The following is a 16,666-nucleotide window of genomic DNA, read 5'->3' as shown; positions in this document are numbered from 1 at the left end:
TTGTGTAGAGTTTGAATAGACTAATAAACTAACTTTTTGCAAAAGTGTACATTCATTATCTTTAAGGAACAAGTACACAGGTAACAGATGATACTGCTCTTAGAAGGCTGTCACAATACTGTGACATCTTTGGGAGCCCAATTTTTAAGTAACTTAATAAAACAAATTCCCATTTGCTCCAGCAATCTAATTCTAGCCCTGAGATTACCTTAGTGAGGTAACAGAACTTGGCAGTGTAAACCTCAGCCAAAGTAACTATAACTGGGACGGGCGCGGTGGCTCATGCCTGTAATTCCAGCACTTTGGGAGGCCGAGGTGGGTGGATCATGAGATCAGAAGTTCAAGACCAACCTGGCCAAGATGATGAACCCCTGTTGCTACTAAAAATATGAAAATTAGCTGGGCGTGGTGGCAGGTGCCTGTAATCCCAGCTACTCGGGAGACTGAGGCAGAGAATTGCTTGAACCCGGGATTGTGCCATTGTACTCCAGCCTGGGCGACAGAGCAAGACTCCTCAAAAAAAAAAAAAAAAAAAAAAGAAAAAAAAAAGTAGCTGTAACTGAACTATTTAAAGGAGTTGCATGTGTGGCTTATCATCAGTGGTGACTGTTAAAAAGTTGGAACCCTTTTTAAAATTGTACCTCTTTTCTGTTTGACATTCTTAGGCTTTTTCAAGGATGGAACAATACAAAGTTTTCTATAGTGCTGCCAAGAATCGGTCTTTGAGTGCTGGTGATTTATTTCATCTTCAGCGTGCTAAGGCCATCCTCTTCTGAAGGAAGAAATAAGGGGTAATGTGACATCTGAACCCCTCATCAAAAAAGACAGGAAAATATCACCTCTCCTGCTAAAGAACTAGAAAAGTTGGTATTTTCAAAAGAAGAAACACCTCAATTCAAGTAAACGCAAGGACAACTAAGATTGTACTTCATAGTAAAGAACGAGACCTTGTCAAGGGTAACAACACACCCTTACACTCTTCTGTCCCGTTTAATGTATACAGAGTTATAAAAACCACTCCAAAGTGAAGACTCCTTCTGCCCACGCACAGATATTTGCTTAGTGTGTGGGCTGATAGCTGTGATCTATGTAAGGCTTTTAAAACAATAGCTTAACTTTTTAGATTTTAAAGATAACTTTTCTGTTTATGTTTTCTCTTTTCCCCAATATTGCTGCATTTGGAATCAGTGCAGTATCACTGTTAAAACATGGGAGTCTAACAACTCCTAAAGCCACTAGGAGCAGACCCAGAATTGTCAGGTATGGAAGGGCTCTTCCTTCCTACTTTTACCAGTAACTACTAGTTACTGGTGATTATCAAGCAAAAGCTGCCAGATAACATTTGCCATTCACATCCTTTGTAAGCCCTTCTTATTAGCAGTTTAGCATGTTTGGGGTCATAAAAAGAGAAAATATTGGTTATTGATTATCTACTTTTATGAATGTCTGTGGTGTATTTCTTGTGAACTATAATGGTTCTCATTTGCTGATAAATTTCCTTATTGTCAAGTAAATGTATTCAAAGATGATTTCATAGTGCCAAGCAACATGGTGATCCAGTGATTATGTAAAAATAATAAAATATGAGGTGTCCTGAAAGTTTGGGGCAGTTTTTAGCTTTAATATAGTGTGCCTGGGCCCTCCAGAAGTCTAAGCATATATGTACATGCTGTAAATCTTTACAAAATATCATTTGGAAGTGTAATTGTATTTCTTCTTTTTATTTTTAATAGATGGTGTCTCACTATATTGCCCAAGCTACAGTGCAATCAGAGACACAATCATAACACCACAGCCCGCGAAACCCTGGCCTCCAGCAATCTTCCCATATCCCAGTCTACCAAGTAGCTGGGATCATAGGTGTGTACACCCGCCTCTAGGTTTATGGTAGGTGAATGTTAAGCTTTTAACTTTTTGTTTCAGTCAATATCTGCTATCTTTAAGAAGGGCTGAAATGAAAAATCAAAAGCTTAATATTCAGGAGCTAGGCATGCTTGTAGTCCCAGCTACTCACAAGTCTTAAATGGGAGAATCACTTGAGGCTCAGCCTTGGAGGCTGCAGTGCGCTGTGATTGTGCCTGTAAATAGCCATTGCACTCCAGCCTTGACAACATAATGAGACCCTGTCACTTTAAAAAATGGCAAAACTAAATAAACGTAAAAGAAATACAACAAGGTTTTTCAATGATGTTTTGTAAATGTTTGTAGCATTGTTACTTCTACAAGTATCGAAGCTTAAAATTACACTAAGAATTTTGGAATTCTTGTGTTTTACTTTTCTCTTGTACAGTAGCTCATTGCAGGGCTTTTATCTACATTGATCACCTCAAATTATTTTCCCTAGATATGATAAAGAGGAGGATCTGTGTTAATTCACATGTAACTAATTAGAAGGAATTGGACCCTAACAGCAGTAGGTGATGTAATACATTTTATTATCCCACGTGTTAACCTGGGTGCAGGTATCATATTTCATGTCCTGCTATTTAAAAAGAACGTCCATAAACCTTAGGAACCCCACCTCCTGAAAAATATCATTTATGGAATGCAGAGCTTAGAGATTGAAGTATTGATTGCAGTTTTATTTTCAAAAGATAAATGCTACAATTTATATGGTTTTCATTTCTCATGTTTATATTAAAAGAAAACTGAGTAAACTATTTAATTAAAATGTGGCAAGTGTGTTTATAACACTTCTATTCACATAGTGTTCTCTCTGCCTAACTTAAATGGTTTAAATCAGTCTTGATATGTCTTAAAGCATTTTTGTAAGTTGCCTTGACCATACACAAGTTGAAGATGTAATATTTGTTTTATCTTTTTTTTTTTTTTCTTTTTTTTTGAGACAGAGCCTAGCTCTGTTGCCCAGGCTGGAGTGCAGTGGCATGATCTCGGCTCACTGCAACCTCTGCCTGCTGGGTTTAAGCAATTCTCCTGCCTCAGCCTCCTGAGTGGCTGGGACTACAGGCGCATGCCGCCACACCTGGCTAATTTTTTGTGTATTAGTAGAGACCGGGTTTCACTGTGTTGCCCAGGCTAGTCTCAAACTCCCGACCTCAGGCAGTCCACCCGCCAGGGCCTCCCAAAGTTCTAGGATTACAGGCATGAGCCACCATGCCTGGCCTTCAATTTTAAGATAATTTATTACACTTAAAATAACACTTTGGCCACAATACTTAGTGGCATAATGCATTAGATGGCATCTTTGAATAGTTGATTATTGTGTCTGAGAGGAAAAACACATTAGAATATGAAATTAGGTAAATACACCGAAGAGAAAGGATTTCCAGGAATAGTGTAGAATTAGAATGAGGGTGTTTGAAGTTTTCAGTTACACAGAAAAAAAAAATGGAAGTACAGAAAGTAGAATTAAAGTTGCTGTGCAGAGGGTGACTTAAACCACATAATTTGACTTTAGCATACTGTTTTCAAGCTTACATTTTAGTTAAAAATAAATGACTGTTTTTTGGGATTTTTTTAGAATTAAAATTCTAGCCACACAGCTTCAGTGATTCTCACTAAATCCTGATAATATTGGTATATTTATATTCATTTTAATTATTTAGTACCTAAGGTAAAATCTTCAACTCATCACCATATCTTGATACATTGCAAACTAGAATCAATGATCTGTATTAAACTTAGAAGAAAAAGTATATGATGAATCCTTGTTTATAAGATGGTTTGCACCTTATAATATGCCATTAACTAAGTAGAAGTACTGACATCTATAAGTGGTCAAAGATTTAAAAACCAGTTTGGCAGAGGGACACTGGACATAAATTCATGACTTCAAGAGTAAGTCAGGGTTGCGCGCAGTGGCTCAGGCCTGTGATCCCAGCAGTTTGGGAGGCTGAGGTGGGCAGATCACTTGAACCCAGCAGTTCAAGACCAGCCTGGCCAACATGACAAAACCCCTTCTCTACTAAAAATACAAAAATTAGCCAAGCATGGTGGTAACTGCTTATGGTCCTAGCTCCTCAGGAGACTGAAGCACGAGAATTGCTTGAGCCTGGGAGGCAGAGGTTGCAGTGAGCCATGATCATGCTTGCACTCCAGCCTGGGCGACTTTGTCTCAAAAAAAAAAAAAAAAAGAGTAAATCAATAGAATAAGGAACACTAACATTATTCTCTCCTTTGGCTTGAATTCTAGAAGGGAATATAGTCATTTAGATAAATCAAAAATTGGATCAGCTTAGAATAAGAATATAAATGTCACTGAGTGGGCAGGTTCTCCAACAAATGTCATGGGGCATGGAAACTAAGTTGCTAGTAGGTGGTAATTACGGCAGTTTTCTTAGAGTTTGATACTTGGGAAAGATTAGTTCTTTAACATGTGACTATGAAAAGGATTATCTGAGTACCAAAGCTCTAATTTACTTTCACTCTTTGGGTTATTTTAACATTGGTAATACAGACACAAGTGAAATTTTACTCTGGTAGAGCGTGAACTAACACTTCCCATCTTCATTACAAGGAAAAGATAAAGATCTGAAATATGTATTTGAACCAAGTGAAATGGCCATTTTTGTAGCACAAAAGCAGTTGCCTATTGGCAGTTTTATATAGTTCATTCTGAGATGAACTATCTAATCTTAGGGCTCAGTGTTTCTAGAGAAATTTTATTCTGGTCTTTTATTCACATTTTCTTTTTATGTAACCTAGATGCCCATACATTACTGAAATCAAACAACACTAAATCCTGATTTTACTACAACTCAAGGTTCAGTTTTTTGATGTAGTTTTCCCACATTTCCAAATACACTATTCCTTGGTTTAAAAAAAAACATGCCAAAGCCAATCTTAACCAAAAACCAAATTACTCTTGATTCTGTATTCAGGTTATGCAGTGTTTCCAGAAACTAATTTTGCTGCAGTGTGCTGGTTAGCTAGAATCTTTCATCACCCCAGTCCTTTCCCTAACCACATTTAAGATTTCTGTGGCTTCATTTTTTCCTCACACAGCATCCTTGAATATGGAACTATATCTTTGACAGCTGGCAGAGAAATTTCCCAGGTAAGTGCTAGTTTCTATGCAAATTTGTAGAGAACACCCAGAATCTATCAAGTTAAGGATTAGATGACCTTAAGTCTAACTGCCACTTATTTACCCAGTTGGGCCCAACATTGTGCCAGCAAGCAATGCAAAAGATCTAGGAGCCCTTCACTGAAGCCTGCTCCCTATGACACAAGTTTCTAAGGCAATTTCTACTGAACTCCTTTTTTTTTTTTTTGAAATGGAGTCTAGCTCTGTTGCCAAGGCTGGAGTGCAGTGGCGCAATCTCAGCTCACTGCAACCTCCACCTCCCAGGTTCAAGCGCTTCTCCTGCCTCAGCCTCCCGAGTAGCTGGGATTACAGGTGCCTGCCGCCATGCCCAGCTAATTTTTGTATTTTTGGTAGAGACAGAGTTTCACCATATTGGCCAGGCTAGTCTTGAACTCCTGACCTTGTGATCCATCCACCTCGGCCTCCCAAAGTGCTGGAATTACAGGTATGAGCCACTGTGCCTTGTGACTATTGAACTCTTTTAAATACATCTGGCAAGTGATGGAACATGTACGTAATGTGAAATTTAAGGAATATCAGCTTGTGGTTTAGGATTTCTAGGGTACAGAAAGAACAACTAACTGGGAAAGAAAAATGGTATAGACATTATAAGAATCTTGAGTCTAGTGAAAAATGGTTAACATTCTTTAAAAAGGAACAGGTTAAATGACTCTTATAATTGGTGTAAGGAAGCTGAGCAATTGGACTGTGATTAGGAAAACTCAGTGATAGTCCCAGAACCTAAGGTCTTTAATAAAATATGAGTGGTATCTCCTTCAAAAGACCTCCGTGGATTCCCAAAATAAGCTGCTTGCTTCTTTAAAAAAATATATGGCTTCATCTTCACCGTCTCAATTCTACAAAACTTTACCTGTCACCTCAAGCTGGTGACTCCTATGTCTCTTCAGTGTGAAAACCGACTCACAAGCAGAGCTTCAAGTGTGTTATCCACCTCTTCTTCCAGCCTGTTTCACCCAAGACCCTTAGAACCCTCCTCAAACAAAATCGATTATCCCAGCCTCACCCTTGCCTTTTCTGCTACTTTCCAATGTGGCAGTGCTTGATGTCTGTCATCATGACCCAGTGCCAAAGCGTTAGCACCAGGTTCTGGAACATGCAGGTTGTATGTAGCTTGCAAGCTAACTGAACCCTTGTAATTCCCTTTATGTGAGCCCTCTGTGTGCATTCTCTGAAACACCTGATTTGCAACCAATTTGCTGCACTTGCTGATTCTGACCTACTCACAACCTTAATCATGTATTCTCAATCTAGCCTGAGGATGAGGTTGTACCCCTTCCTTCCAAAACCTGTTTTCTTTGGCATTAATGCCTTGTTCTGAAGGTAACCCCCTCTCATCTAATGGAGAGGATTCCATCTCTACCTCTAAAATCAGCCTTCTATAGTCATCTCCTCCACCAATTCTCCTCTTCAAAATTGTATTTCACCTCCCCAAACTGGGGATGCAGCAATTTTGGTTCATTCCTCTAAAGGTTCAAGTGTTTTTCAAGACGTGATCCCCACCCACCTCCCTCTCATCAGCTGAAAGAGCTTGTGAAAAATGCAGCTTCTCTAAATGCAGCATGGTATCCTCGATTTGATCCTGTGACAGATAAAGAACATGAGGGGAAAACCTGATGAAGTCTGGAGTTAGTAGTAATGTGCCAACATTGATTTTTTAGTTTTAACAAATGTACCATGTCAATACGAGATGTTCACATTAGTGGGGAACTGGTAAGGGCATACAGAAACTGAGTTATTTTGGTGACTTTTTAAAGTTTCTTTTTATAAAATAGCCTTTTGGGCCCCAGAACTAATGAATCTTAATTCCTGGGACTAAGGCCTGGGAATCTAAAATTGTAACACATATCCTAAATGATTCTTAGATTCCAATTGAAATCCTTGTCTTGTCAATTTCCTTTTATTTCTTGTCTGAACAGTTGCCTCTCCCTTGTTTCACTTATCTTAAGCTGCGTTAATCTTTGAACTCTTCTGAATCCTAGGATTTAAGTACTGTTATCTGTTTTTCCCAGATGAGAAAACTGAATACTAAGAGGTGGCCTGTCCAGGATCATAGAGCTCATAAAAGGTGAAGCTGGGACTTATATTCCCAATCAGCCTGGCTCCCAAGTCTATGCTTACAGCCGCTCTGCATCAACCCTATTTCTTCTATTCATGATGAGCTCAAGAACTCTGTAACTAAATCAACAAAAAACACCATTCTCACCAATATTATCCTGGGCCCACCTATTTCTCCACCTTTTTAAGTCCAGCAGTCCCTCTTGCTTCATTCAGCATGTGGACTTTTCCCTTTCCCTTCTTTTTTTTTGTTTGTATTTGTTTTTGTTTTGAGACGGAATCTCGCTCTGTCACCCAGGCTGGAGTGAAGTGGCGTGATCTCTGGTCACTGCAAGCTCCGCCTCCTGGGTTCACGCCATTCTCCCGCCTCAGCCTCCCAAGTAGCTGGGACTACAGGCGCCCGCCACCACACCCGGCTAATTTGTTTTGTATTTTAGTAGAGACCGGGTTTCACTGTATTAGCCAGGATGGTCTCGATCTCCTGACCTCGTGATCTGCCCGCCTTGGCCTCCCAAAGTGCTGGGATTACAGGCGTGAGTCACCGCACCCGGCCCCTTTCTTTTCCACTGGGGGAAAATGAGCAATGGGAAAGCATGGGGAAGATGTGTTGATGAGAGAGCCCTGCACGCAGAAGGTGTAAGGTGCAGTTGCCCTTCTCTCAGGACTCAGCTCAACAACTATATTTTCTAGTCTGCCTCTCCCAGCTGCTTTAACTCACATACTAATGTAATGAAGTTCACAGCCCCTGCCTTGACATGAAATTACATGCTCTCATATATTACTAATTGACTTCTCACTAGATTTATGTGGTCTCCCTGAAACACTTTAAGCTCCTAATTACAGAGTCATGTCTCCCACATACTATGTCTCAGAGTATGACAGAGAATGCTGACATACCAGGCCTTAAAGTGAGGTAGTGTTGGTAGATTGGTGGCCAATCCTTATTTTGCCAAAGCAGCAGTTGGCAGAAGGTGGTGTGAAAATAGCGCCTCAGGCTCAGTAAGCATGTTTAGATTACCAGGTAGAAGCCAACTCTCAGTTTGTACCTGGGCTTCCTGATGTGGACTTACAGCTCAGCAGCAAGTTGTGGATCCAACAGCTGAATAGAAAAGTTTTGGGCGTTTCTGTCTTCCAACCAGATGCACAAAAAAGCATCGTGTCTATTCCGATTATTTCAGCATAAATGGAGCATTTATAAAATGGAAGGGAATCTCGGGCAATGACTGTTTTTCCACGTATCTCAATTTCTTCAAGTGGATCATGAAACAATAACAGGATTGCTAGGAGAAACCTAGGAAGTATATTCAATTAAAGCATATTTTAAATAGTTCTGCTCCTGTGATTGAAATTTGCTTGAGTAATACAATTTTTGCTGCTTATATTTTAAGTACATTTGAAAAATCTGATTCTAAAATTAAAATCCACATCTCTCCTTACATATCCTTAGGAAGCAGTGTATCTCTGCATGCAAACATGAAGAGAAAGAGACTTCTATGGCATCTCTTTATTTTCTTTGCTATCGCTTTAATACATTTTAAAATTAATGTACATTAATTGGGAACAAATAAACAAAAGCACATTTCTTTTTGTCATAAATAACTAATCTCCATATTTAACAAAGATCTTAAATCATTATTTTACCTTCCTACAAATACAATACATGCAAAACTTTTTTTGCAAATAATAAAGTTAACAGAAATATATGGGACTAACAACATAACATACAGCTGCCATTCTACTGACTCTCAGGAACAAAATAAAAACAAGACTTACCAAGATGCTCTGGGTTTTCTTTTGTTAGTGTTAAAACTTCAGATTTATAATCTCATCTATATTATATAGATTTTAGCCACGATAATGTCCACCTGTGGTACATTGTCAAAAACAATGGGACTTCATGTTGGTTCAAACTGTACGTATAGTATGTACATTTTGTGAGTGTGTATCTACAGAATATATATAATGTAGATGAGAGATTTAGTGACTTTTGATATGAGTTTGTTTCAGGTAGATTACTGAGGCCAAGTGAGGTACATACTAATTCAGTAGTTTAAATGCAGGCATTCAGTACTCTTTATGATGTCCAGATATGTATAGTACCTGTCCCATGCAGTGTACACACTGTCATGTTAAATCCAGAACTTACACATCAGAACCAGTGATATTTTATTTGTAGACAATCAACTTGAATCTTTAAATTATTACTGGCAGGTGATTATAAATCTGCTTTACCCTTTATCTAAAAAGCTAAATCCTTGTGGCATTAAGATTTTCTTTCTACAATTCCAGTTTCTATTTCTTGGAGACACATTGCTGATCAGCCAATTGAATGGTGATGGTGATATTTAGGGAAAAGACAGAAATAATTCCTACCATCTGGATTTTTTCAGAATTGGGAAAGGAGAAAAACTATCCCCAAAGACAATGAAAATCCATTCTAGCAAGATGGTGCAATGACCTGCAAAGAAAAATGCACTCCAGGCACACCCAGGGGCACAGTGCAGAAGTTCTTCAGACGGTGGTCACTGAGTACTTCAATGAGTAGAATAGGGGTGGGAGGATCCATATGATAGGATATCAGACTTGACACTAGAGTCAGGTGTATTAACATTCCAGCCAGTACTGCCACACCCTGAGTGTGTCATCTTGAAAAGATTTGTTTTCTTATTTCAACTTGCATTTTTATTAAGTATACGATGCATTTTATTGACTGAGCTTGAAAGATAGGAAAATATTCTCAAAAAAACACACAAGAATGTGACTATCAGAAAAAATCTAATGATATATTTTAATTTGTTAAAATTCTTATTTTTATTTGTTCTTCTCTGAATGTAATAAGTATCTGAGGTCTGTACACCGGTGGTTTCAAGCAGAATCTCAGGGCTTAGTTTGGGATATTACTGGGTAAGAAGGAAAAATTCTTTTCCTTTACCTGCAGAGGAATTAATACAGTTCCACAAGAAATTGTGATAGATCAATTGGTGATTAAAAAAAAAAATCAGTTTCTTTTTTCTGTAGGGCAGAGTATTTGTGATAGTGGATAAATCTATTCTGTAGGTGGGTGCGGTGGCTCAAGCCTATAATCCCAGCAATTTGGGAGGCTGAGGTGGGTGGATCACCTGAGGTTAAGAGTTCAAGATCCACCTGACCAACATAGAGAAACCCCATCTCTACTAAAAATGCAATATTAGCCGGGGGTGATGGCACACATCTGTAATCCCAGCTATTCAGGAGGGTGAGGCAGGAGAATAGCTTGAACCCAGGAGGCGGAGGGTGTGCTGAGCCAAGATCACGCCATTGCACTCCAGCCTTGCAACAAGAGGGAAACTCCATCTCAAAAAACAAACAAAAACCAAATGAATAACCTTGACTGAAAATCAGAGACCTGAGCCCGCTGACTGCAGGCTAAGGCCAATCTTGACCTGTCAAAGGAGTTCATGAATAGTATAGTCATTTCTTCTTGGGGAGCTTTCACTACAGCTGTCCCAGCCTGCTCAGAGCAGCCATTGAAGGAGCTTTATATTGAGTGAAGCTACAGAGCCTGGGAAAGCTGGGAATGCACAGGCAGACATGGTGAGAGTTGAGATGGGAGGCGGGTTGTGATGTCCTCTGTGAGGGTGTAATTGTTATTCTCCTGAGGCTGTTTCTCGATACTGTCAAATAAATTCAGATGTAGGTAAGAAGTGACTTTATTCTAAAGGAGTATTGGAATGGGGAAAGCATCAAGCATCAAATCTACAAGCATCTCAAAAGGGGCAGAAAAGGGCTGTGTTTCATATGGAGGAGCAAACAAGATTAGAAGGAAAGTGGTAGGAAGAGAGGAGAATGGAGAATGGCAAAATCAGATTCAAGGGTAGAGAATGTTTTGCCCTAAAGTCAGCCTTTTCTTAGGAGGGGCATAAAGGTGGGGTGTGTGTTAGCTCAGACTGAAGGTGGAGCAGAGTCCAGGAGCCTGAGGAAAGGAGAGAAACTTAAAGTTTGTTTAACAAGTATTTTGTTCTGAACACCGAAGATAAAATTATTTGTTTATGAGAGAAAAATGAGAATTTAGAGTTTGTGCATCTGTGATATCTAAAAGAGGAAGCATCATCTAAAGTCATAATAAAAAGGGTATTTATTTGCAGTAAGCTGTTCCTGCAAAACACAAAGGATGGAGAGTTCTTAATCGTGGCCGTTTACCAATATTTACTACCCACCACATCTTTCCTTTTCACAAAGTAAAGTGATGTCCTATCATTTTTTTTTTCCTGTACAGTTTTTTCCATTTGGTTTTTCTGAGTTGTATCCTATATAATAACCTGGTAAACACAGGTAAAATTTCTCTGCTAAGTTCTGTGAGTAGTTTTATCAGATTATTAAACTTGAGCCAAGGGGGTTATGGAAGCCTATGATTTATGGACAGTAGCTCAGAAATATAGATGGAATCGCTGGAACCCAGGAAGCAAAGGTTGCAGTGAGCCAAGATCGCGCCATTGCACTCCAGGGTGACAGAGTGAGACTCTGTCTCAAAAATAAATAAATATATTAAATAAAACATTTTACATATTTTAAAATCTTGTTTTAATCAATTATTTGTAATTTTGTTAATATCAAAGACCCAGCTCTAGAAAAAGTTTTGTAATTTTCTTCTTAATCATACCCAACTAAATTATACAACTCTGTTTTCTTAAAAAAAAAAAAAAAAAGTTTCTATTAACTAATCTGATTACAGTTTACATAGTTGATTCAAAATATGCTTAGACTTTGTGTTTCACCTAAATATTTCTCTTTCTTGGACAACCCAGTCATTTTATTTTAGGGCAAAAAATTTACCACACAAAATTCCTTCTTACATAAAATTGCTTTTTTTACCTTCTTTATCAAAAATACCTGTTTATATCTTAAACTTTCTTTACATCTCTTATTTCTTGGTTCCTTTTACTTCATTTTATACATAATTTTTATAGAAGCTTTGAATTAGACAAAAATATTTACCTTTTAATAACATTTAAAAATGTTTTCCTATATTTTTTAAGTTGGAAATTACTCAGCTACTTAATATCTATTAATAACCTTAGATTCCCAATCATATGACAAGTCTGTTTACAAGTATTTATTCCATTACATTTACAAAATTATTTAATATTTTACCTAGATTATTTATGAAAACTGTGATAGTCATTATTTAAGGTAAATTCCCTGTTAACTATTTTTATAGCTGTGAATTTCAGGTGTTTATTTAAGTAATTTTCTTAAGGCTAAATATAAGAGTATTTTTACTAATAACTCAGAATTTAGCTGTTTTCATTAAACCAACATATTCCATGTCTTATCAAAAATCACACAAGCAAAGATCATTCTGTCTTGGGCTGGGTTTTATAGTTTTATAACCCTTATGACAAATCTTATAGTATTCTGCAGGAATAAGCATGAAATCACTTGATCAACACATACAAACAGACCGGGCACAGTGACTCACACCTGTAATCCCAGCACTTTGGGAGGCCAAGGCGGGCAGATCACCTGAGGTCGGGAGTTCGAGACCAGACTGACCAACATGGAGAAACCCCGTCTCTGCTAATAATACAAAATTAGCTGGGCGTGGTGGCACATGCCTGTAATCCCAGCTACTTGGGAGGCTGAGGCAGGAGAATCACTTGAACCCGGGAAGTGGAGGTTGTGGTGAGCTGAGATTGCACCATTGCACTCCAGTCTGGGCAACAAGAGTGAAACTCCATCTTCAAAAAAATGCTAATAATTCTACATTTCTAATATTATTTTGTCAATAATTTGACAGCCACCTTATTTATAAAAGATTTTACTTAAGTCACATGAACTTGAAAAAGCATTTGACTAGTCTTTTTTATGATATAATGGTTGATTTATGTACTTTTATTTTTCTTTAAACAAATTAATTAGAGTTATCTATAGTAGGGAAACATTGTGTACACAACACATAAATACATAAACCTATTAGCTACGCTGACAGAAGTATGTCTTATAGATTCATAAGACCTTTTTTTTTCCTATTTGAGACTTTTAATTTAAAATTATTTCAATTATTCATCTTGAAATAAAATTTGAAGAGCTATCGTTTTGTTGTGGTGATTCTTCATCAGGTATGCATGGATGATAAGGCATAAATGTCCAACGTAAAACATTCCAGACTAAAGACGGGGTCCTTATCACACGGTCATGAAATATTAGGCTCACAGACACCCCTGAAGGGTGAGAAAAGTGGAATTTATTAAGCAAAAAGGATAAAGGGGAACCAGGGACCCTCAGCAGTGTGAGAGTCATGCTAGCATCGGCTTCCTGCCTCACAGATTGAATCCCAGGTTCCACCCAGGAAGGAAAGGGGCCAGGCTCCCCACTATAAACACAGCGAACTTCCCGGGGCTCCACCCCAGTGCACACTTCTCCCATTGTGCAGGCTCACACCTGTAATCCCAGCACTTTGGGAGGCTGCAGCAGGTGGATCATGAGGTCAAGAGATTGAGACCATCCTGGCCAACATGGTGAAAACAAACAAAACAAAACAAGAGGAGGGGTAAGGACAGTTCAAAAGTCCCTTTTACCAGTTTGCACAGGGGAGAGGGAGGCCAAAAGCTCAACTGGTAAAAAACTTGACCCTTGGCCAGCATGTTGGGCTTCTGGTTCCCTTCACCTAAGCCCAGTCCTAAGCCAACCAGTTTAAGGTTTGGGAAATTAACTTTTCTCAGTTTGGAGGATGCAACTGAGGAAAATGTCCCACAGTATGGAGACACAATTACCTATCTGAGAAGAGGACAGAGGAGGAGAAAGGAAAAGATGTTTTTTCAAAGGAGTCCCAGGGGTTCAGGATACATTTGAAAGGGGTATAGACTGAAGATTAATGGCTACCCATCTAGAAAGAGGGGAGCAGGCACACCTGGTTCCCTTCTTTTCCTAGTAGATATGCCCAGGGTACATGAGGGAGAGAAGGAAGAATGTCCTCTTTCCCCCTTCCGTCCTTGCACCCTGAGTCCTTGCAACCTTGGCAGGTGCCACTCATAAGTGCCAAAGCAGCTTGCACTCATGAAGCAGGGAGGGCTAGAGAATAAGAATTATCCACTCTCATGCATGTCTCTATCCCACTTACTCTCAGTAGCCTTGGAGTTCCCTAGACTGCATTTATGCCAAGGATACTACTCACCCATAAAAAGGAACAAAATAATGGCATTCATAGCAACATGGATGAAACTGGAGACCATTATCCTAAGTGAAGTAACTGAGGAATAGAAGAGAAGGTGTGGATCATTTTGTTTTGATACATGTTTTCTAATAACGTGCTGTGTCTTTTCTCACCTTCAGCCATCAAACTTTGGATGTACATGCAGCTGGAGCCTTGGACAATGGCCCCTTCTCCCAGGGACCCTTAGATAGGCCTCTGAGGGGACTCTGAGTGCTGTTTTCCCAAAACTGCCCCTGACAGATGGAAGCAGTATCCTTATTCTAATGGCAGTTAGATGTGCTTCTTTAGAGGGAGGAATGAGGCAGCTGAGTATAAAGGGGTCATCAGAGAACCTCCAACTGGCCTGCACAATGGGAGAAGTGTGCACTGGGGTGGAGCCCCGGGAAGTTCGCTGTGTTTATAGTGGGGAGCCTGGCCCCTTTCCTTCCTGGGTGGAACCTGGAATTCAATCTGTGAGGCAGGAAGCCGATGCTAGCATGACTCTCACACTGCTGAGGGTCCCTGGTTCCCCTTTATCCTTTTTGCTTAATAAATTCCACTTTTCTCACCCTTTGAAGTGTCTGTGAGCCTAATATTTCACGACCGTGTGATAAGGACCCCGTCTTTAGTCTGGAATGTTTTACGTTGGACATTTATGCCTTATCATCCATGCATACCTGATGAAGAATCACCACAACAAAAAAGATAGCTCTTTAAATTTTATTTCAAGATGAATAATTGGAATAATTTTAATGTTTTTATTTCCAACCCTGACACTAGTGCTGGCTTGTTATTGAAGAAATAGTCATTGAGCATTTAATATCACTTATTTGGAACATATATAGAAAATGTTTCCCAGTGGCCGGGCACGGTGGCTCACGCCTATATCAATCCCAACACTTTGGGAGGCCAAGTCAGGTGGATCACGAGGTCAGGAGTTCAAGACCAGCCTGGCCAACATGGTGAAACCCTGTCTCTACTTAAAAATACAAAAATTAGCCGGGTGTGGTGGTGGACACCTGTAATCCCAGCTACTCAGGAGGCTGAGGCAGGAGAATGGCTTGAAACCAGAAGGCGGAGGTTGCAATGAGCCTAGATCCTGCCACTGCTACACTCCAGCCTGGCAACAAGAGCAAAACTCCGTCTAAAAAAAGAAGAAGAAGAAAAAAAGGAAATTGGTTCCTGGTCTAAAGAAAACCTTTGTAACCCCCTTTACAAAAACAAAGATTTTATTTGTTTATATCTACCTTATAAAAATTTCAAGCAGATCTGACATTCTTGAATAATTTCTAACTTTATTATTGGCCTGATTCTCTATGATTGTGAGAGAATAAAAAATGAAAAAAAAAACAATTATATATTCTTGTCTGAAAAAGTTGTCTCTACAATTTTTTTAACTTAGAAGTTTCAAGCTTCATGTCTTCATTGTATTTTTAAAGATTTTTTTTGAACTTAAAATTTTTACTGAAATTGCCCCTTTTGAAGACACTAGTTAGGGATAAAATTTTTGTAATTTAATCATTCATCATTAGGTTCACTACAGAGTCAACCATTCATTACTTTGTGCTGGCATATTTTGGGAAACATATTATTTAGATTTTAAATAATTTTGATGTATTTCTAAAGTAAGGATTTTGAAACATGAGATACATTTAATAAATTGCTATGGTGTTGAGATATTTTATAAACCAATTTAATAACTTAATAGTTTTAAAAGTTTTAAATAAAATTAAAAAAAATGAGTATGACACAGAGTATCAAACATTGTCCAATGTTCGAATATAATGGAGCAAATAGGAAAATTATGAGAATTAGTTTTCCTTTTATATTTGTGTTGACAAAGCTAAATAATCTAAATAATATCCTGCCATCTATTTTATCTTGATTAAAACTATGGGTGACTATAATTAAAATCAAATATATCAGAATTTCTACAAATATATTTTATTCTGTCTTGTATTTCTTACAGGAATACATCTCCACTGACAATGCTGCATTCCCATATCTATAATGAAAGAGTAAAATCTTGATCTCATAAATGGTTACTTAGTGAATACATTGCTGCATTATTATGATTATTTCATGGATTTGTTAGCCTATTTGTATTTTGTTATAATTGCACCACAGTATTGACTGTACTCACCACAATGCATTAGGAATAAAACATAAACATTTATTCTCAAATAATGTAACAAAAAGAAATAAGCAAAGCACAATTTTCAAATTATCTTTCTTTAGGCTAGAAACTACAATTTCCTAAAATCCTTCTCTGGTCTCATGTAATGCATCATCAGCTTGTGGGCAAAAATGTAATGTTATTTGTTCTTTCCAAATAATATTTTCTAACCAAATAGTTTTACTTTTGTTTTTTA

General features: G+C 38.3%; 1 protein-coding gene across 3 annotated transcripts in view; it reads left to right on the top strand.

Annotated features, from left to right (window-relative positions):
* LOC101010486 (cyclin-Y-like protein 2) overlaps positions 1–15,212 on the top strand; it is a 49,132-nt gene extending 33,920 nt beyond the window's left edge. Inside the window, exons 10-12 of one of the 3 annotated variants that reach the window (XR_004177042.1) lie at positions 666–957; positions 4,966–5,017; positions 14,435–15,212. Coding sequence is in view for 1 of the 3 variants with exons in the window: in XM_031652392.1 (XP_031508252.1) it covers positions 666–776 (111 nt within the window). In the remaining 2 variants the exon portion in view is untranslated. Of the gene's footprint in view, positions 1–665; positions 1,600–4,965; positions 5,018–7,077; positions 7,436–14,434 lie in introns of those variants that run through there. The other 2 variants (XR_004177043.1, XM_031652392.1) reach the window with 2 other exon arrangements.
* Positions 15,213–16,666: the final 1,454 nt, after the last annotated feature.

Source organism: Papio anubis, chromosome 11, assembly GCF_008728515.1.
Source record: "Papio anubis isolate 15944 chromosome 11, Panubis1.0, whole genome shotgun sequence".
Lineage (NCBI taxonomy): Eukaryota > Metazoa > Chordata > Mammalia > Primates > Cercopithecidae > Papio > Papio anubis.
Note: the sequence above shows the minus strand (reverse complement) of the source record. Positions and strands in the feature narration are given on the sequence as shown.